This window comes from Schistocerca nitens, chromosome 1 (assembly GCF_023898315.1).
Source record: "Schistocerca nitens isolate TAMUIC-IGC-003100 chromosome 1, iqSchNite1.1, whole genome shotgun sequence".
NCBI classification, from domain to species: domain Eukaryota; kingdom Metazoa; phylum Arthropoda; class Insecta; order Orthoptera; family Acrididae; genus Schistocerca; species Schistocerca nitens.
Window position 1 is genome coordinate 417026390 of NC_064614.1, and position 22497 is coordinate 417048886.

At 36.2% G+C, this 22497-nt stretch overlaps 1 protein-coding gene across 1 annotated transcript in view; it reads left to right on the forward strand.

The window, feature by feature from the left end:
• Positions 1-21773, forward strand: part of LOC126250027 (GATOR complex protein NPRL2-like) — an 86839-nt gene extending 65066 nt beyond the window's left edge. The window contains exons 6-9 of the mRNA XM_049951524.1: positions 3373-3470; positions 5573-5703; positions 5805-5974; positions 16809-21773. Coding sequence (XP_049807481.1) covers positions 3373-3470; positions 5573-5703; positions 5805-5974; positions 16809-17045 — 636 coding nt within the window. The 3' untranslated portion in view covers positions 17046-21773. The remainder of the gene's footprint in view (positions 1-3372; positions 3471-5572; positions 5704-5804; positions 5975-16808) is intronic.
• The last annotated feature ends 724 nt before the right edge of the window (positions 21774-22497 follow it).

Here is a 22497-nt window from a genome sequence, read left to right on the forward strand (position 1 = left end):
GTAATGCACCACTTTAAGTTATCGAATAAATCATTGCTTCCTTTGCTGATGGCCAATGAAGCTCTCAATTTAAATGTGCAATCAGCACACAGGTAAGTAATCATAATAAAAGTCTGACATGGCTAAGTTAAATATTTTGAGTGAGAGAATTAATTTAATTACACTACACGCAGTAGACGAGCTCTGAACTTGCCCTTTGGAGATTCGCTATAGTTTTATAGTTATTCAATTGAAACTTCTCAAATCTTTATGATTATAGCGGATCTCCCTTCTACTTAAATTTAAACATCCTAGCCTTATTTATTCTCCTACTTAATCTATCTTGCTTCCTTAATTTCTAAGACAAAAACCAGAAAATCATGAATTTCAACAAAAATTTTAATTTGTGAGATCCAAAATGCTGTTTCTACTAAATTATTATGAAAAAGGAATCTAAATATAAATTTTTAAGTTTCTAGCTCTTTTCTGTTGCGCCAATTATTTTTACAGAAAAACGTCCAAATTTCGAAAATGGTTAAAGTTATTGAACTGATATTCAACACACATTGATTTAGTATTACTCCTGACATACTAGACCCGATTCAGGTTATTTACTTGATTTTTAAAGTATTGCGCAGCATTTATGACGTCAGAGCTAGTTACAGCGGACTAGGCTGGCACACAATGGAAAGACTGATGTGAATTTTATACGGCGTGAGTAGGCTGCTTCCCTACAATATGACTGCTAAGAAAGGTGATATTGTGTCTGCATACTCTGAAAGGAATCTGATTGGTATACCATCTCGATTGGAAGACTTACCTTTCTTAAGTGATTTGAGTTGTTTCACAACACCTAAGATATCTACTACTTTTATGTCACTCAAGCTAACAGCTGTTCTGGTTTCAAATTCTGGAATATTTACTTCATCTTCTTTCGTGAAGGAATTATGGAAAACTATTTAGTAACTCCACTTTAGTGGCACCATCATCAGTAACATTTCCGTCGCTATCGTGTACTGACGGTAATGACTGTTTTTTGCCACTGGTGTACTTTACATACGACCAGAATCTCTTTGGGGTTCTCTACCATATTCTGAGACAATGTTTCATTGTGGAAACTATTAAAAGCATCTCGCATTGATGTACGCACTAAATTTCAAGCTTTGGTGAAACTTAGCCAGTCTTGGGGATTTTGGGTTCTTCTGAATTTGGCATGTTTTTTTCGTTGTTCTGCAACATTGTTCTGACGTGTTTTGTGTACCATGGTGGATCAGTCCCGTCTCTTATTAACTTATGCGGTATGAATCTATCTATTGCTGTCAATACTGTATCCTTGAATTTGAACCATATCTGGTCTACATTTACATAATTAGCTTGGAAGGAATGGAGACTCTCTCTTAGGAAGGCATCACGTAAATTTTTATATGCTGTTATATTTTGCATGTATTTTTAGTAGTTTTGGTTGATATGGTTTTGAGCCTTGCTACAATGACCTTGTGTTCACTAATCCCTGTAGCTGTCATGACACTCTCTATTAGATCAGGATAATTTGTGGCCAAGAGGTCAAGTGTGTTTTCACAACCATTTACAATTCGTGTGGGCTCATGAACTTTCATTTTCATAATATTGTTACATTCGATCATGGGTTTTCCATTGTTTAATATTTTGTGTAACTGTATAGACTATATAATGTTCTCAGCTTTCAAAATGTAATTGTATTTTCATTGTGTTTGGTGTTATTATTTTGACCTGTTACACAGTTTGAGTGAATGAGGGAATGAACGAGACGTGTATGTGAAATAGAAATTATGAGTAACGAAGTGTGAGAGAGTGTGAGAATCTGATTGGGCAACCCCAATGTAAGTCATACACATGGGGAAAAATGTGAATTGTAAAGCAGCCAGTTTTCAGTATTTTAGAAAAGTAAAACTTACTTCCATCCATCAGATTATTAAAGAGATGATAAATTTGTTTTTCTTTGCTTTTTGGGATTGTATTTTTATGGAATTTTATCTAAATGTACTATGTAATGGGAATTGGTCTAAGCAGGGAGAGTACTGGGTATATGAATCAAAATAGAAAAATGTTGTGGTGTTTGACCAATCAGAGAAGAGGTCTTTCATGCACTCTGGTACGGGGAGACAAATTTCACATGTGAGGTGGGAGGCGTCAATGCTTAGCTCTTGTGATAATAGGCCGTGTCGCCTGGAGCTCCATGTAATTTCGTTAAATATGAGTAATAGTGAATTTCTGAAAATTGTGTTGTAACAGAAAAGATTGAATGTAGGTGACATTTGGGATATTTCCTACTTTTTTGTGAGAAGTGAAGCTTTCTTCCAGAGGGTAGCAATTCCGCATTGAGTGCTGTATAGTCAGTGAACTTTGTAATTCCCAATGTGACATTTTGCATAGTATTTGAGTGAGTATTCAGAAACTGTTAACCATCATGTGTATTTAAAGACTGTTTATTGACCAACGAAAAGTGCTGTTTGTTCAGTATCAGGTCCAAGTAGGGACCTTAAACTGGCTACTAAGAGAGATTATGCTGTACTTGTGACATATTTAGTACAAGCTGTGTTCACTTTATTTATTTATTTTTTTATTTTTCATTTCTGCAACTTGATATTGTGAAGGACTTGGTAGCAAATATGTATACAGAAAAATGCCACTATAGAAAAGAAGTTTTCCACTTTCTTCATTTAGTAGTTACAGCCATACCTGGTAAATTTAACTAATTATCCACTTTGTCAACACTGTATTGCTGCTGATTTTTTATAGCTTTTCTCAGCTGAAGAACATTATACATCAGTGGAGGGTAAGCCATATTGTTTTAAGATTTGACTAAATTTGAGTGCTATCTAAGTGAATGGAAAGGCAGAACAATAAACCACACCACCACACTATGGCCATGCTCTTAGAAGTGTTGCACAGTTCAAATTATAGTGCTAAAACGTGCGCTTCTTGCATTTTCCCAAGTTGTACAACTAGAATTATAATGCTAAAACTTGCACTCTATGCTCTCTCTCTCTCTCTCTCTCTCTCTCTCTCTCTCTCTCTCTCTCTCTCTCCTCTCGCTCGCGCCTCTCACAAGTAAGTTAACACACATTCCTTGAGGCCAAAAAGCTTTGAATTATACACTATAGTCAACTTAAACAAATCTGAATGTTTTGTAAGGTCCTAAGGTCTAATGTACCTGCTAACGGGACTAACATGAGTAGGTTCAGTTTGTTGACTCACTATCTCCATATGACTGCAACAAGTGTAAGTGAATAAGCTGAAATTTTTGAATTTAGTTTTTTTGTTATATTTGCTGTTTTTTAGTAATTTCTTAAATCAGGCTTGTTTATTTTCACTAATAATAAATCTTCAATTTTTTATTCTCATTCATTTCAGGTCCTTCCATACATTGACGGGTTTAATCATGTTGCTAAAATTGCAACTGAAGCAGATGTGGAGAACAATCTTGTTAAGGCATGTGTTCAAAATTTGGTGTAAGTAACTTTATTCAGAGTTCTGAATCATCACAGGACTTGGAACATTTTGTTGGAGAATGATATACAGGAAATGAAATTAGAAATAACGCATCACTTATGAAGACTTTGCAGATGGTCCTTATAATAAAATGATACTGTATTTACTGACTCTTCCTTGTCTCATTGAACTTGCAGCTCCAACATTTAAGACCTGTAACCTTAATGCCCTCCAGTCCAAGAGTTACTCGCAAAACTGAGAATTGAGTACTGTATGGTGGTAATGGTGATGATTACATAAAACAGGCACTGATGACTTAATGGTTTTGCAGTAAGGAGTACCTCACAGGTTTTTCAAACTGTGGTATCTTTGTGTAGATCTATATTATGGTAACCACTGCCTTGTTGTTACACTCACGTTCTGAAATATTAGTTCATTGTTATCCTTGGCACATGTTAGACTTAGATTACATGGAGTGGAGAAACATTCTTGTCATAAGGACCAATTAGGTAATTGCATTTGGTTATTGCTTTATTTGTTTATCCCAGATAGTAACCAATTACATAATGTAGTGCTAATGTGGAAATCTTTATCAGTACTGCAAACATTCAAGGAATATAGTTCGTTAATGTGTAAATAGTTTTAGCACATATTTGAAAAACTGTAAGATACTTTATGCTCTGTATAAAAAAAATATGTTGCAGAATTATTCAAATCGTGTATCTCTGACAGGAGACAGTGTGGCATCCCAAAAAGCTCCATCTCAGGGCCCTTATTTTTCTTGAGTGTGTTAAAGACCTATCATCAGTAATATTACCACACACAAAGTTTGTTTTGTTTGCAGATGGCACACTTACTTCAATAAATAACAAATCAAGTATTCTGTAAAAATATCAATCCATGAAATTTGTAACTAACCTTTGTAAAAGCACAATGTATGCATTTCAGAACTTATGAGGTGTAACATACATCTAAAATATGACTACAGACATGTAGAAGACACCGACAGTGTTAAATTCTTCAGTTAGAATTTCACAATAAATTAAATCGATAGGAGTGTACAACAGATTTGCTGTAGACCTAAACAATTTTTTTTCCTTTTCCCTTTTTTTTTTTTTTTAATTGAGATGTTGTTAGACATAGATGACATATAAGTAAAAATACTAGCATACTTCAGTTACTTTCATTTGGTAATGTCATGCAGGTTCATATTTTGGGCTGACTCATCAATTCATGCTAAAGTATTAAAACTCCAAAAGTATATGAATTCAAGTATTTTCTGTAGAGACCTGTTCTAGGAACTGGGGATGCTAGTTACTGCTTACCAGTAAATTAATTTATTCAGTTTAAGAGCAACCTAAAGGATTTATTGCTGGATAACATGTTCTACATCTTTGAGGATTCCTTCACTGTGGATCTAGGGAACAGGAAGTATATCTAACCCACTCTATTCATAGAACTGAATAAAAGTTTGAGAAGTCATAACTGTATTTACTGTATGAGAAAAGACTCGTCAATGGAATGTTTATGGAGATACAGGCTTTGCAGAGGCTTCTCTTGAGTAGTCTTGGAGCCTCCCTCCCCCCCCCCCCCCCCCCCAGTATACTTCCTCATTAATGCTTTTTCTTACTAATCAGTTTCAATTATACTGAGGTTTACAAATCAACAGTAAAAACCACACAGATAATTTTCATGTACGCTTTTCTTTGTTTGGTTGTGTTCTAAGTTTATTTTTATATTCTTGTGGAAACATTGCAGAGGGTTTCAGTACGCCTCCATCACACATAAAATATAATCTGAGGATTCCTGCAAATTTAAATAATTAAATGAAGAAGTAATGAAGTACATTTCTTGTTAGTAGCAGCTACATTTTGTCTGATGATTATGATTCCATGACAGAAGATTCCTGTTAACTGCATTACAGTTGGAACTTGCTTAGTAAATTGTTAATCATCCCTCCCTTCTCTGAGATACATAGGAAAACATAAATTTTGGGAGGTGGTGGGGTAGAGGGACTGTCGCAGACTGCACTAAGTTATTTTACTTTTGTGTATGTGATTACTGGTGTTGGTTTATGTCCAGCTTATATGCACTGATGGTGCGAATGAAACTTTTTTTCCAGATATTATGGTGTTGTTACATTAGTACCAATATTCCAGTATTCAAATGTCTATGCAGCAACACCAAAATTGAAGTTATTGGCTGAAGATGCAGATCTTCAGGAAAGATGCCTCAAGTTTGTATCACGATCAGGTAACAAGCTTTCTTGTTAGACATTATTTTTGTTATTTAAAGTCTAGTGACTAGCATGTTGAAAGTATGTTTTTCAGTATCATGAAGCCTTTTTTTGACAGTAAGGCAGCTGCCACTCTTCAGAGATGTCTTTAGGATGTATGCAGGTATGAATGTGGGGACAACCATTAGAGACTTGTGCATTCGCTTCGGCCCACATCCTCGCCAAATAAATGAGAGGAAGCTTGTCCAATTCGGAGTTCTGGAAGGTCTTATCAGAAGAATACACAAGGTATATGCAACTATCATTTCACTGTACCTATGTTGTTAATATGCTCCATTACATTACATGATTTCTGTTCCACATGTCCTGGGGTGAGGAGTCTTTGGGTATTGGAAAGAAGTCAAAGATGTAGAATTTATGTTAAGTACAATACAGACACAGCACGTTACTTGATGAAATATTGTATTATCATAGCACTAGTATTGACTATAATCCCATACATTAATTTTAAGGATTGCAGTGAAGGTACCCTTCAATGGGGTGTAAGGAACTGTTCTAAAGAGAGTATTTTATGTAAAACCTAAATTCCACTCTGTTATGCACAAGACATTTAATATACTCGTGCAAGTTGCTTCGTAGTAATGTTTAAACCCTTGAAATGTTTGTAGAGGTTGTTGTTGGTGGTTCTAGTGTTAAAATCATTATTTTCACTCATTTTGCAAAAGCATATGACAAGAGTCATTATAACATTAAGATCAAAAACATCCTCTATAAAGATTTCAGTATTTGAGCAAGGGTAATACAATACCTTCATAAGACATGAAATATGGACTTTTGAATCAAATGTGGTGAGTGAATATGAAAAACTATCATCACAGACCCGTACAACAATGTTGGATAGGACTGAAGGAAAACATAATCTAAAAGACTGAAAGATGTTGTTGTTGTTGTTGTTGTTGTTGTGGTCTTCAGTCCAGATACTGGTTTGATGCAGCTTTCCATGCTACTCTAACCTGTGCAAGCTTCTTCATCTCCCAGTACCTTCTGAATCTGTCTCTTGCTCTCCCTCTACAATTTTTATCCTCCACGTTGGCCTCCAATACTCAATTGGTGATCCCTTGATGCCTCAGAATATGCCCTACCAACCGATCCCTTCTTCTAGTCAAGTTGTGCCACAAATTTATCTTCTCTCCAATTCTATTCAATACCTCCGCATTAGTTAAGTGGTCTACCCATCTAATCTTCAGCATTCTTCTGTAGCACCACATTTCAAAAGCTTCTATTCTCTTCTTGTCCAAACTATTTATCATCCACATTTCACTTCCATACATGGCTACACTCCATACATATACTTTCATAAACGACTTCCTGACACTTAACTCTGTACTCAATGTTAACAAATTTCTCTTCTTCAGCAACGCTTTCCTTGCCGTTGCCAGTCTACATTTTATATCCTCTCTACTTCCACCATCATCAGTTATTTTGCTCCCCAAATAGCAGAACTCATTTACTACTTTAAGCATCTCATTTCCTAATCTAATTTCTGCAGCATCACCGATTTAATTAGACTACATTCCATTATTCTCGTTTTGCTATTGTTGATGTTCATCTTATATCCCCCTTTCAAGACACTGTCCATTCCATTCAGCTGCTCTTCCAGGTTCTTTGCTGTCTCTGACAGAATTACAATGTCATCGGTGAACCTCAAAGTTTTTATTTCTTCTCCATGGATTTTAATTCCTACTCCAAATTTTTCTTTTGTTTCCTTTACTTCTTGCTCAATATACAGATTGAATAACATCAGGAATAGGCTACAGCCCTGTCTCACTCCTTTCCCAATCACTGCTTCCCTTTCATGTCCCTCGACTCTTATAACTGCCATCTGGTTTCTGTACAAATTGTAAATAGCCTTTCACTCCCTGTATTTTACCCCTGCCACCTTCAGAATTTGAAAGAGAGTATTCCAGTCAACATTGTCAAAAGCTTTCTCGAAGTCTACAAATGCTAGAAACGTAGGTTTGCCTTTCCTTAATCTATTTTCTAAGAGAAGTCGTAGGGTCAGTATTGCCTCACGTGTTCCAACATATCTACAGAATCCAAACTGATCTTCCCCTAGGTCGGCTTCTACCAGTTTTTCCATTCGTCTGTAACGAATTTGCGTTAGTAATTGCAGCCGTGTCTTATTAAACTGATAGCTCGGTGATTTTCACATCTGTCAACACCAGCTTTCTTTGGGATTGGAATTATTATATTCTTCTTGAAGTCTGAGGGTATTTCACCTGTTTCATACGTCTTGCTCACTAGACGGTAGAGTGTTGTTTGGCCTGGCTCTCCCAAGGCTGTCAGTAGTTCTAATGGAATGTTGTCTGCTCCCAGGTCCTTGTTTCAACTTAGGTCCTTCAGTGCTCTGTCAAATTCTTCACACAGTATCATATCTCCTATTTCATCTTCATCTACATTCTCTTCCATTTCCATAATACTGTTCTCAAGAACATCGCCCTTGTATAGACCCTCTATATATTCCTTCCACCTTTCTGCTTTCCCTTCTTTGCTTAGAACTGGGTTTCCATCTGAGCTCTTGATAGTCATGCAAGTGGTTCTCTATTCTCCAAAGGTCTCTTTAATTTACCTGTAGGCAGTATATATCTTACTCCTAGTGAGATAAGCCTCTACATCCTTACATTTTTGCTCTAGTCATCCCTGCTTAGCCATTTTGCACTTCCTGTCGATCTCATTTTTGAGACGTTTGTATTCCTTTTTGCCTGCTTCATTTACTGCATATTTGTATTTTCTCCTTTCATCAATTAAATTCAATATCTCTTCTGTTACCCAAGGATTTCTATTAGCCCTTGTCTTTTTACGTACTTTATACTCTGCTCCGTTCACTATTTCACCTCTCAAAGCTACCCATTCTTCTTCTACTGTATTTCTTTCCCCCATTCTTGTCAATTGTTCCCTAATGCTCTCCGTGAAACTGTCTACAATCTCTAATTCTTTCAGTTTATCCAGGTCTCATCTCCTCAAATGCCCACCTTTCTGCAGTTTCTTCAGTTTTAATCTGCAGTTCATAACCAATAGATTGTTCTCAGAGTCCACATCTCCCCCTAGAAATGTTTTACAATTTAAAACCTGGTTCCTGAATCTCTGGCTTACCATTACATAATCTATCTGAGACCTTCCAGTATCTCCAGGCTTCTTTCATGTATACAACCTTCTTTTATGATTCTTGAACCAAGTGTTAGATATGACTAAGTTATGCTCTGTGCAAAATTCTACCAGGCGGCTTCCTCTTTCATTCCTTACTCCCATTCCATATTCACCTACTATGTTTCCTTCTCTTTCTTTCCTACTATAGAGTTCCAGTCACCCATGACTATTAAATTTTTGTCTCCGTTCACTATCTGAATAATTTCTTTTATCTCATCATACATTTCATCAATCTCTTCGTCATCTGCAGAGCTAGTTGACGTATAAACTTGTTCTACTGTAGTAGGCGTTGGCTTCGTATCTATCTTGACAACAATAAGGTGTTCACTATGTTGTTTGTAGTAGCTTACCCACATTCCTGTTTTCCTATTCATTATTAAACCTGCTCCTGCATTACCCCTATTTGATTTTGTATTTATAACCCTGTGTTAACCTGACCAGAAGTCTTGTTCCTCGTGCCACCGAACTTCACTAATTCCCACTATATCTAACTTTAACCTATTCATTTCCCTTTGTAAATTTTCTAACCTTCCTGCCCAATTAAGGAATCTGACATTCCACACTCCGATCCGTAGAACGCCATTTTTCTTTCTCCTGATAACGACGTCCTCCTGACTAGTCCCCGCCCGGAGATCTGAATGGGGGACTATTTTACCTCCGGAGTATTTTACCCAAGAGGACGCCATCATCATTTAACCATGAAGTAAAGCTGCATGCCCTCGGGCAAAATTACGGCCGTCGTTTCCCCTTGATTTCCGCCGTTCGCAGTATCGACACAGCAAGGCCGTTTTGGTTAGTTCTATAAGGCCAGATCAGTCAACAGTCAATCATCCAGACTGTTGCCCTTGCAACTACTGAAAATTCTGCTGCCCCTCTTCAGGAACCACATGTTTGTCTGGCCTCTCAGCAGATACCCCTCCGTTGTGGTTGCACCTACGGTACGGCTATCTGTATCACTGAGGCACACAAGCCTCTCCACAAGCGGCATGGTCCATGGTTCATGGGGGGAGGGGGGGGGGGGGCTGAAAGATATACTTGCAATGTTTTAAGTTGGTCAAAAGTGAGATTCTTTTTCCACTTTATGTGTAATGTCTCATGTCACTGTATATACTGTTTAATGTTTTTAATAGATAGCATGACAAAAAATTGGGCAGAATGAAATACTAGTGAGTTATGATCTGTTGCAAGTAAGTGTTATAAAAAGGATCAGTGGATTACTGATATCATGTGAGACAGTTATGCTGCATCACAGAAAAAATATTAAAGTATTTTCCTAATTCCTAAAATGCTGACATAAAATACTCACACATTGATGGGCAACACTTGTGGCAACATTCCTACAGTCAACTGCTCCAACGTCCCCCCTCCCTCCCCCCCCCTCCCCCCCAAAAAAAAATAAATTAAAAAAAAGGAAATAAATAAATTGTTTCTAGAAATGGTGGTTACAAATTTATCACTGTAAATAAAATTGAAACAAAGGAGGTACTTAAGTTCAAATTGATTAATGCACTAAGCCTCCACATATATTCCTCAAAATAGCCATGAGTCTGCAGATGATGACCAAGGAGTTGCACAGATACTCTGAGCTTGCCTTTTTGCCTGAAAATGCAAGGAAAAGATAAGCCTTTGTTGGATTACTTTTGCAAATCAACGTGTAGGACTTTCTCGTACCTGTTCTGTGTGATATATTCATTGCAATTACCAAGATGTGCTTATAATGGAATCTCAAAACTTTTTACCTACATGATTAATAGCAGCTGATCTAAAAGTGAATGTTGTGAAACCATTTATAAAAAGTGAACTAAGGAAGATATCTCAAGCTATAGAATCAATATCACTAATTCCCACCTTTAGTTAGATATTGGAAACTATAATCCTGTCTCAACTTAGTGCCTTTTTTTACAAAACTCAAACTCCTTATAGATCCTCAGTATGTATTTAGAAAAGGGCTAAGCACAACTACAGCAGTTCTTCCATGAAGTCTACTGTCTGTTGGATCACAGAACACAGACTGCAGATATATTTTCAGACATGACAAGAACATTAGATGCATTAAACAACAGGTCGTCACTTGTAAAAAAAAAAAAAACAAGTCACACCATGTCAGGGATCCATCAGACATCTTATAGCAGCATACGTGTTGAATCACATGCAGAGCATTAAACTGACACACAAATTTGATGAAAAAATTATAATCTTTCAATCCACCAGTGAAACAGTAATACAAAGTGTACATAAGGGCTAAGTCTGTGGTCCCTTTCTCTTCCTGATATACAGTGTGTCCCTGGTAAGAGTTGTCAGGTAGCTGGAGTCAGCACAAACAAATACTGTTCATCATGTGTGTCATGTGAAGCCAGTTGTCAACAGAAAGTGTTGGTTTGTTCTCTTTTAAAACAAAATTCTTTTTAAAGCAGAATTTATATGCTCATTCCATAGAGTCATCCCAAATTAGTTCAGTGCAATATTCATTTTATCAAGATATATGACAGGAATAGTGAAACATGAAGAATAACCAGTAGTCCAGGAATGATTGAGAGGTGCTGTTGCATAGATGTAGCAGTCAGTGCAGGCCTGGGTGATGCTGTTGTTGCTGGATTACTGGTTATTCTTCATATTTTAGTGTCCCTGTTATTACATTTTCATAAAAAAAAAGTATTGCAATAAACTAATTTTAGACAGCTCTATCAAACCCGCACATAAAATTCCACTTTAAAAATAATATTGTTTATAACAGAAAAGAAACTGATGCTTTGTGTCAACACGGATTAGAGGAAAGATGTACGAGCAGCATTTGTCTGGGCAACTCCAGCTATACAATGCAAAAATTTAATCACAAATATCTGCCGAAAAACCAGAGAAAAAGAGCCTGATGTCCCTTTGGAGGGACATCTGTTATGTCAACAAATTGCAAAACCCATTAACTCCCATATTACAAGCTGAGCAGGTGATACCTCAATCTTATTCCATTGTAGAGAACATAAGGAGCTAGAATCTTTTGCTATTAGTGGGATAACAGAATTAATCAAGTACTTCAAAGATCAGTGCTTCAAGGTGAATGTCAACAAATCTCAATTACTGGCTTTTAAAATGGGCAGTTCTCACCAGATGAATGTAAGTAATGTATGTAATGCCTGGACAAAAGAAACTGGGAGTGTACTGTTGCCCCATGTTTCATTGCAGCTGATGATCCAACTAAAAAATGCATCATCTTCTTTTGCAAACCTTGCTGTAAGACTGACAAACTTTGAAAATTCTCAGTTTGTGATTTAGGCAAACAACGCATATGGAACGCTATTACAGAACTGTTGGTCATTTGTGATGATGGCTTGACAGCTCCCATAACTTATTCTGACCATTCTGTAATTTACGATGCTATTGCTTGTCGATTACCTTCAAGAATGCCTCAAACTGCACAAATGTTTTTGTCTGTAATGCTGGCTCAATGATGGTGATCATATTGCTGATTTACTATACAGTCTCATCCTTCCTTGAACTCTTTATGCTAGGCAAACACACACGTCCTTGGCTGTGTTTGATAACCAAGCAATGCAGCCAATCTCTGGAAAATTTTCATTGCTTGAACACCTTCACGATCAAGAAATGTTATAATTATGAGTTGCACAGTGTAGAGGTGCGCCTGCTGCTCTGACATCGTGAGTGTTACTGACAATGCTGTGGGAAGTATGTGACAGCTGGCTCTTCCCACTCCCAGCAGCTCCACCCAACAAAACTAGAAGTGTGGGTCCGGTCCTACCAACTGTTGCCGCCCAGTAACAAAAATTACATTTGTATTTGATTCACCTTCATAATTTTATTGATGCTTACAGTGATTGTGTTACTTTTCTATACAGTTGCCATGTTGTTTCAAGAATTACTGGTAATGTGACAAAACTTTAGTCTTGTGCTTGTAACCAGCTGTTCACCTGTGATGTGACTTCATCATTTGTGCTGAAGATGCCCTTTGAGAATGGGGAACATTTGAAAATCACTTGGGACAAGACCTGGTGAATATGGAGGACATGGGGACACTTTCCAGTTGAATCTTTTGAACTCTGCTTGGGTCATTTGAGCTTTATGAGGCACAGTATTCTCACAAAGGAAGAGAACTTTAGGAGACAAAAGTCCAAAACATTTTCTTTTGATGGCAGCTCACAGATTTCTCAAGGCGTTATAGTACCTCTCTCCTTTAATTGTGGTGTTGTGAGGCAGGTAGTGAATGAAGAAAATCCCCTGACTGTTCCAAAAGATGGTTGTCATAATTTTTCCCACTGAATGCATGACTTTTTTTAAGCTTTTTCCAGGTTTCTTCCACACCATGCCCTGACATTTTCTCTCAGAGGTTGAGTGATGGACCTATGTCTCATCCCCAGTGACAGCCCATTTGAAGAGCAGATCTCCCTCTCTCTGATGCATTCTGGCTGAATCTATCGATTGCTGCTTCTGGACATCACTCAACAGATGTGGCACACATCTTGCACAGATTTTGCGATAGCGATTATGGTCTGTTAGGATCTTTGTGTTCCATGAACATCCAGTTGCAGCCTGGGAAGGTAGCTACATTAGGATGGTGTCAATGGTAATGTGATGATCTTCCTCCACAGCATTGCCAATTGCAATAATGTCATCATCACATGTTGTTGTAGTGGGCCTCCGTGTGCACTGTTCATAATGCACATCTTTGTGCCATTCCACGAATTGTACATGCCAGTGTCAAACCATTCGAATGGCCTTCCACATAGACAGAGGTTAACTCCCAATAGATATCAACAATGGATAGTTGTTTTGGTGTGGAAAAATGAATGGCAGAGCCCACCACACCACTCAAGTACACACACTGTGTACTGGTAACTCCGTGGTAGCTGGCTGTGTACTGGCAAGATACTGCACTATGCATAGTAATCCTTATTGGACAAACTCCCCATGTTAACCTAAGAATAACACTGAATCACTCAAAATAGTAAAATGTGGAGCTCCAACAAAGCATATCCTATGCGTGGGGTGGTTAACAACAAAGTAGAAGAGCAAACCAAAGATATTTACTAAACTCTAAATAAATGGGGTATAACCTGCAAAATTCAGGCACTTGGTTATGAGTGCCAACTAGTAACAGAGTTCACTAAACAGAGGCTGTATAAATCTAGAGAAGTTGTTTAACCATGACCTCCATTGCCATCATCACAATTTTAGTTTAGTCCTGAGGAGCTGTTTCAACTCGCTGATAGTTCAATTTCTGGTCTAGACATGGCAGCTTTCAAAGGATTCCCATTATGATTTAACAGAAAAGAAGTTGTTAATAAAATCTTATTTCTCTTGTAGAAGTTGTGTGCTTTATTATCTCTTATAGAAGTCGCTTGCATTATTAACAAAAACATATTTTCATAAATTTTTAACATTTCTAAGGACTTTTAGTAAAATATTTTTTTAAGGTAAGGTTCAGAATTTTGTTTTAATGAATATTGTGATGATTTTGATATGTTCCCATAATTTTCTCTTGGAATGAAACAGGAAATAGTGAAGATTGGGGGAGAGATTATCACTTACGGCACGCACTGTTTTTAAATTTCAAGATGTTTTAGGATTGCCTAGCAACAGTGTGGTTAAGTACAAATTTTGCACAGACTCTAAATTTTTGTTCAGTGGAACAGGATTAGCACTTGGGAGCAGCAGAATTTTCCCTTCTGGAAAATTGCTTATAGCTAAGCTAGTATGTGTACACTATCTGATCAAAAGTATCCAGACACATATTAGCCGACGTTGATACGCGGTGTGTCTATCATCGCTTGGATGCTGCAGGGAACACTTTCAGTGAGGTGTCTGTATGTTTGTGGAGAAATGGCAGCCCATTCTTCCTCAGGATCCAAAATCAGAGATGGTGATGATGTTGAACACTGAGGTCGGTGGAAAAATTGATCACCTCAAGTGTCACTTAGCATTGACTACAGAAATGTGTGGCTTATGAGCTATTTGACTGTTGTATCCTTTTCTTTTTAGCTTTCTAACACACAGTCATTGAGATAGCTACTCTGCCCCGCTAGCCGAATGGTCAGCATGACGGACTGCCGTCCTAAGGGGCCTGGATTCGATTCCCGGCTGGGTCGGGGATTTTCTCTGCTCAGGGACTGGGTGTTGTGTTGTCTTCATCATCATTTCATCCCCATCTGGTGTGCAGGTCGCCCAATGTGGTGTCGAATGTAATAAGACCTGCACCAAGGCAGCCAGATCTGCCCTGTAAGGGGTGTACCGGCCAATGACGCCAAATGCTCATTTCCATTTCATTGTCCAAGCTGACTGCTGGTACCAGTTCAGACCTCACCAGTGATTTATTTTACTAATTTCATGTGATTTTTTACAACTACCCAATGCAGTGCTTGACAGTCCCTGCTTATCAGTACATGAGATTTGCCTGGTCTTGGTTTAGCTGTGATTTGCATTTCCAGTTCAGTCATATCACCAAAAGTTGATGTGGGCAGAATGGTTGAAATGGCTGAAATGTCCCTTATATATTTGTTATTCAGGCGATGTCCAGTCCATGTTCAAAGTCGCTGAGCTCTCATGACCGATACATTCTGCTGTTACTGTTTCTCTGCTGACAACATACTGCTCCCCATCTCCTTTTACACTGGCAGGTGTGCCTCTTGTGATGTCTAATGGTCAATTCCACGTTACATAAGGGTGTCGGTGTTCTTTCAATCAGGTGGTGTACTGCAGGCATGGAAAGACATATCGTTGTTGAGTCAACAATTTCCTCCTCCATCATAGTGTGAACTTTCTCCATTACTGCTTGTTCTATCCAAAGTTTAATTTTGGTAGGCAGGCCTAAACATTTATTAAAACTTTTTTGCTATGTAGGTATGGACAGCTATCAAAATTGAATATTGTATGATGCATGGTAGTGTATAAAACAAACAATATAAGGTGTAAATTCTATTATCATGCTTCTCCATGTGCCAGTGCCCAAAATTTGTCACATATATTTTCTTTTGTAGGTTCCTTAATTTGGTTACTAATGTACCATTTTTTCTTATTTACAAGAATGGATTTTTAAAAATTATTTCCTTTCTTCATGCTCCACACCAACACACTGTATGTTGTGACAAATACCCTCAGTCTCCTTTCTAATCTCCCTGTTACTTTAATATGCCAAATAATAATTGCATGCATACTTTGGCAAATCTCGCTAGTACCTGCTGTAACTTGGTTGCAATTTTGAGTTTTATTACACATTGTAATATGCTTATTGTTAGAAAGATCCTCATTATCTGTACTATAAGAATAGAGACATGAAATAAATTTGCTATCCCTGCTGCGTACTTGTGACCTGAAGGGGCTACAGCTTCATAGTGTGTGAAGCTGGAAGTGCAGATTTCTTTCCCATTATTTGGGGCCTCACTATTTACACGTACAATTATACAGAAGACAAACTTTACCAATGGATACTTGGTATCTGTGCATAAATGACTATTGATGACTGGAAGAAAACATTTTCTGCAAGGAAGCAGGAGTAGAGATGGAGTCTAGAGTGGTTTAACAGTTGTGCGTTTTGGGAAATCCATAACTTCAAGTCAGCAGTACAGAATTGTATGAAATAAAGTGACCGACAACACTCAAAAAAGAAGAAACTTCAGAGGAAATGCAAGAGCTAGAGAGAACAGAGGAAAAAATTGAGAACAGTCTGACAATAAAACACCTTTCCCAAATTTTCACAATGGCAGACTGATTAACTGAGAAGATAAGTAAAAAGTTTGAAAACTGGAAGTTAAAAATGTCACTGAGCTTCAGAATGTTTGCTTGAATCCACAAGATTCCATACCTTTTTCAAGCATTTCTTTCATTCACTGACTAATAATCTATCATTATATGGTTGTAATGCAATATTTCTGCAATTCCTAACTGATGCAATTGTTTCATGTTCCAGTTTCCAGTGCACATTTTGGCATCAGAATGTTCAAGTTCTGCCTCCAGTTTATCACAGACTCGATCCCAGCAATACCAGCCATATCAACAGCGGCAAGAGGAACGACCTCAGCACATTCCAATGGTATTCACTGGTGTCTCTTGTGAAGATGAGATCTGTTGTTCTCTAGGCATTAGCACCCTGCAGCTGGAAGAAGAACTTGATCAGGATCCAGGGATTGCAGTCATTTGGAAGTAAACTTGGAATCCTAAGAAGCTATCAAAGTTTTGTGTTTAAGAATTTATTTTGAGTCTGTGCCAACAGTTGTTAAACAGCTTAAACAGATGTTGAGCCACAGTCTTTAGTTCTTCAGGCTATCGTGAAATCCAGTTTTTGTTGATAATTATTTCATCTTTGTTGCTTGCTTCTGTGGTAGTACTGTTACCACAGAAAGATCATACTGACATCAAATTTGTACATGAGAACAATGATTGCAATAATTAGAATGTAAATGTTGGAGAACTGAGGACATTAATTGTTGAGGTATATACTTGGTTGGCCATCTCATGTCAGTACACTAACTCCAAAAAATTTGGCACATTCAGCTGTTGAGTTAGATGCTTCTACGAAGATTACTGTTTATTGGATGAAATTAATATTACTAATGTGTGTGGCACAAATGAGAGCTAACTTGCGTCAGTTGTTATGTATGGCAGCAAGCAAATTTCAGAAACTGAATGGACTGATTTTTATGGTAGTTACCAAGGGTTTTTTTTTCCTTAAGACAGAGGGAATATTACAAGACATGTGTGACACTATTATTGTTCATATGACATAGTAGCATTAAAAATGATAAATTATTCAAAAGATGAGAAATCTGGAAAAAATAATGATTTACAATATGTTATAATAAAATAGCAAGATCAAAGTTTCAGTGAAGGATCACAATGTATTTTGCTGTTGTCTTTGATCACTGTTGAAAGCCATATTAGATAAGGAACAGCTGCTTTACTTGTTAGTGGAGGGGCATGCAGTAATATCAGAGCTGTTATGACTGTCATCTGACTTGTTGCCTTGCAGCTGTGTGTCCAGCATTGTATTATGTAACCGGTTTTGTTTACAGAGAATTCATATAGCCTCCTTTGACAAGGGAGGGTCAGCTCTGTATCACATTGTAGTTACTTTACGGATCAATTATTAGCTTGCAACAGAAGGTGTCAATTTCATAACTCGCTAATGGTTGGAACTAGTAATATGACATACTACATTAAAAGTTTCATCCTTGCTTACTACTATATATAAATTTTATTTGTGATTATGTTGCCTTCCACTTTGTCATATGTTTATTTGATTTTACATTGAAAGTAGCATATGCATTGAGACTGATCTTTTCTTTAAATGGTTAATTACACTTGGGAGTGCAACACAACAGCTATTTACATAAATAATTGACAAGACCTTGACCAAGAATTTTAATTTAATTTTAAGTTAACAATAATCAGTCAATTCAGTAGACATAATTGGAAATGAGCAAACTTGTGTAATTTTGAATTGCCCATCTGTGACAAAACATGTCTTTATCGTAATATTTGCTTGTTTGCCATCCCAGGATGGATGTTACAGGTGTAAGTAAGAAGCAATTTTATCAAATCAAAAAGCCTTGAATATTGTTGTTCTCTAATAGTGTGAGGCATTTTCAGTTATATTTTTAATTACTTGTAAATATGTGAACGGAATGGTGGAGCATAAATTTGAGCTGGAAAAAAAGTTGTAAATGCAGTTAATGACAAAGTTATCACTAGATGTGTGATAGGTTCTAAATAATGATGTTTGGCTGCAATATTCAAAGACCAGATCATTTTCACGATATGATGATGCTTTTATGGGGTGTTATCTGGAGGAGGTTCCAGATTTTTAAACATATGTGCAATATTTTCTTGAGTAGTAATTTAATAAATGATGTATCTCTGAACATAGTTTTATGGCTTAGATTATGTGTATGCTTTCATCATCATTTGTGACTGGTTTATTTAGTCATTACTGATGCCACACAGCACTCTGTCTACTCTGTCTAATGATACTGTAGAAGATATTAAAAAACTAACCTTACAAGTTAAATGAATTGTATTTCACATTTAGGTGGAATTATAAATACTTCTATGTGCTTTAAACAGAAGCATCTTGGAAAAACTGTTACTGAAAAATGCTATCTTGCAATGTACAAATAATATTCCATTAGAGTACAAATAATTATATATTGAGCTAGTCATGTTCTTATTTCTGTTGAAGGTGTATTTAGACAGGCATCACAAGAAAACTGATGTTAGTAATGCTTGTCTAGATACTTTGCTGTGGCTGTTCGCATATGCCACACAAGCTAGGAAGTCTTTGAGTGAAAGTTAGTATGAGAAGAAAGTAATTTTGAGTCAGTGTAATATATATTTTACAAATAGATATAATCAATCTCAGTGAATATTTTCATAAACTATATTTTGTATGATACAAATTCTTTACTATATATACATATTTTTGTTGCATATTGTATTCATGTTATATGTTAAACAATATGTTGTTTACCTACCAGATAAACAACATTGAATTATTGTGAGAGGAGGATGGCTTTAAATATTAGTGACATTAAAATACAATTACCATGTAAATAAATAAATACTGCTAGACCCATTAATTCATCAAATGTTTTATGAAAGAAAATGGAATCTGCTGAATGTCTTACCTTCAGCAATTTTGTTCCTGGATAACTATTCATTAGCTTTGACTTGTATACTTTCATACTCATTTAACTAGTTTTTCATGTTTTTTTTTTTTGAAAGATTTTAAAAGTTGGACAGAGGTATTTTCATCCAAACAGTTTTAATGCAGAATGAGGATAATAAGAAAATATGGGTAACCATCAGCATCTCAAGATGGAGTCTGCACCCAATAAAGAGATTGCAGAAACAGGGTAGTTACTCTCTTTTACATTTCATATTAGCAACTACCTCTACGAGTGTTCTCCCATGACTACCATAGCGGTTACAGTGCGTGGTCTCTGCTTCCACATTATTCCATTTCCAGTGCAGTTTGTGTTGATTTTTATACATCTCCTACAGGCACTAAAGCAGGAGCTGCTGACGAAAATAGATCTTCAGCTTTAGAACCTAGTCCCAGTTATTTCTGCCATATTGGTGACTGACAAGAAAGTGTTTTCATTTTTGTCAGTAAATGAAAACATTCAGTACAGAACAACTTAACAGTGCATATATTTTTCAAGGTTGTTGTGTTTTGAAAACATAGATGGACTAAATCTAAAATAAAGAGGCAAAAAGATTTAAAACTGAAACATAAAGATTGCACAATGAACTATTAGCAGAAACTGAAAACACGGGCCAAAAAAGAACTGCTACAGCTACCAACAAACCTCTCACATGAGAAATTTCATCATTTGTTAATGATTATATCCCAATTTGCTATAAAACTTCTTAATTTTTGTGGGTATTGTCACAACAGCAAGATGTATTGTGAAATATATGTTTTGAATATCAAATGGTCAACCTCTAAATTTTAAAAAATAGATCAAGTTTGTAAACCTTTCAAGTTATGCTTTCTTGTAAACTAGTAGGAAAAAAAAATCGTGGTATCTACTAGTAGTTACAAAACATTTTACTCAAAAATGTGCATATTTTGCCATTTCCATAATTCATCAATGTGTCCAGTTACCTTATTAAATTACATGAAGGATAATGCAGAGTGTGCAGTATTGGCAAAACTTTTTTACTGGGCAGCTTGTTCATTACATGTCTAGATATAGTTCTAACTTCAAAATTTCATATTTCATTTACAACTGTCTTAGCTGAGAAAGACTTAAGAGTGTTAAAAATAATTTACAATCGTAGCTGAAAAGAAATTTTTCTGAATGGCTTTTAAATGTACAGTACGTGTTGAGATTTTTTTAATCTACACAGGGGATGAGCTTTAATTATTGTTGAAATAATATTTGTGTTTACTAATCATAGTTAATATTTTCATGTTATTACAATAATATTGTGTTGTTACCAGTTATGTTAGCAATATCATCTATTTTGGAATATTTTTATCAAGTTTGCTCAATTTTTGTGTGCCATATGTTTTGTATTCTAAATCAGTCATTGGCCATAAGTGAATGTGTTTTGTTTGCTGCTGTTGCAAATAGAGCTTCATACTCCAAAATTTGCATTTAAAACAATGTCAAGTCTGAACAATGATGAATTAGAAGAGAAAATAAACTATCTTACACTTGTATATGTTCTATCATAAACCCTATGCAAATATTAAAATCTAATCTTGCTTGTCAAGTGCGACTAAATTCTTTGCCTGTTTTAAATGAATACCATTTGACTACATATTCACATTTTATGTATTTCTAGATTCATTTTTTCAGAAAGTACCCATGACTTACACATTTAGGTCTGTTATGCAATAGAATTCTCATCCTGGATTAGTGGCAGAGAACAACTGACTATTTACTATTTTTAGGTGCTAACATATTGGCAGTCAACAAATATATTCTTGCTATGGTCGAGGTGATATATGTTGACAGTTAATATGCTATGAATATGTGTGATCTTTGTTCGTCTTGTGAATGTGGCAATTTAGTAATTGGCACGGATGCTGAAACTTCCTGGCAGATTAAAACTGTCTGTTGAACCAACACATGTCTTCAGAGTCTTTGCCTTTCCTGGGCAAATGCTCTATCGACTGTGCTACTCAGACTGCTGGATGTTCCTGAGTTAAGTCATTTATTCATTCATTCATTCATTGCATTCTGTAGATCCTATCAAGAAGAAGAATCTTCAGGAATGTGATGTGTCAAGTTGTATGTTAAAGAAGGTATAGAAAGCATACAAAGTTAAGCCTTGTACTATATTAACAATAATGTATCAATAAACTGCTTAATGCTATTCACACATACTACCTGAATTTAATGGAGCAAATTAGTAAGAAAGTTGCTACTTTGAAAAAAGCTACTACATACTCAGTTTTACTATTTAGTTTAGCTGCTATTAGTAGCTTAATAAATGCTTTTTTTACAATGCTATTTTTCAAAGTAAATATTTTCCCAAATCTGTAATTACTGAGTCCTATTTACAGTATGCTACTGCTTGTATGTTGCTTTATAGCAAACATTGCTACTGGCCCTAACAGAACTTTTTAAATCTGTGAATTTAGATATTCAGATAAATTACAGAAAGAGCAGGTTAATGAGATATGTCCTTGATTTTCTTTTGAAATGATAAGGATTCTCAAGTTTTTTTTTATGTTAGACAGAAGCTTGTTGAATATCTTCCCACCAGACTTCCATTCTGAACCCTAGACAAGGAGGCAAAGTCTACATGAAAATTATTTTTGTGTCTCTTTATTGGACTGTGTAAAAAACAATTACTCCAAAGGTCATTTTCATCATCAGCAACAAAAATCATTAAGAACTAAATGTACTGGGAGGTCTGTGTAATAATTCAAAGTTGCTTAAAAAGATTTCCACAAGATGTACTGTTATCTACTTTAAATAATATTCTTACTGATTGTTTCTTTTGAATGAACACTTTATTTGTTGTAAATGCCTTTCCACAAAAGATAATTCCTTAACAGTGAGTGAAAATACTTAAAATAGCCAACACTCTTTCCATTTGGTCAAGACAGTGAAAGACTTGAAAAATCATTGTTGCACACAGCT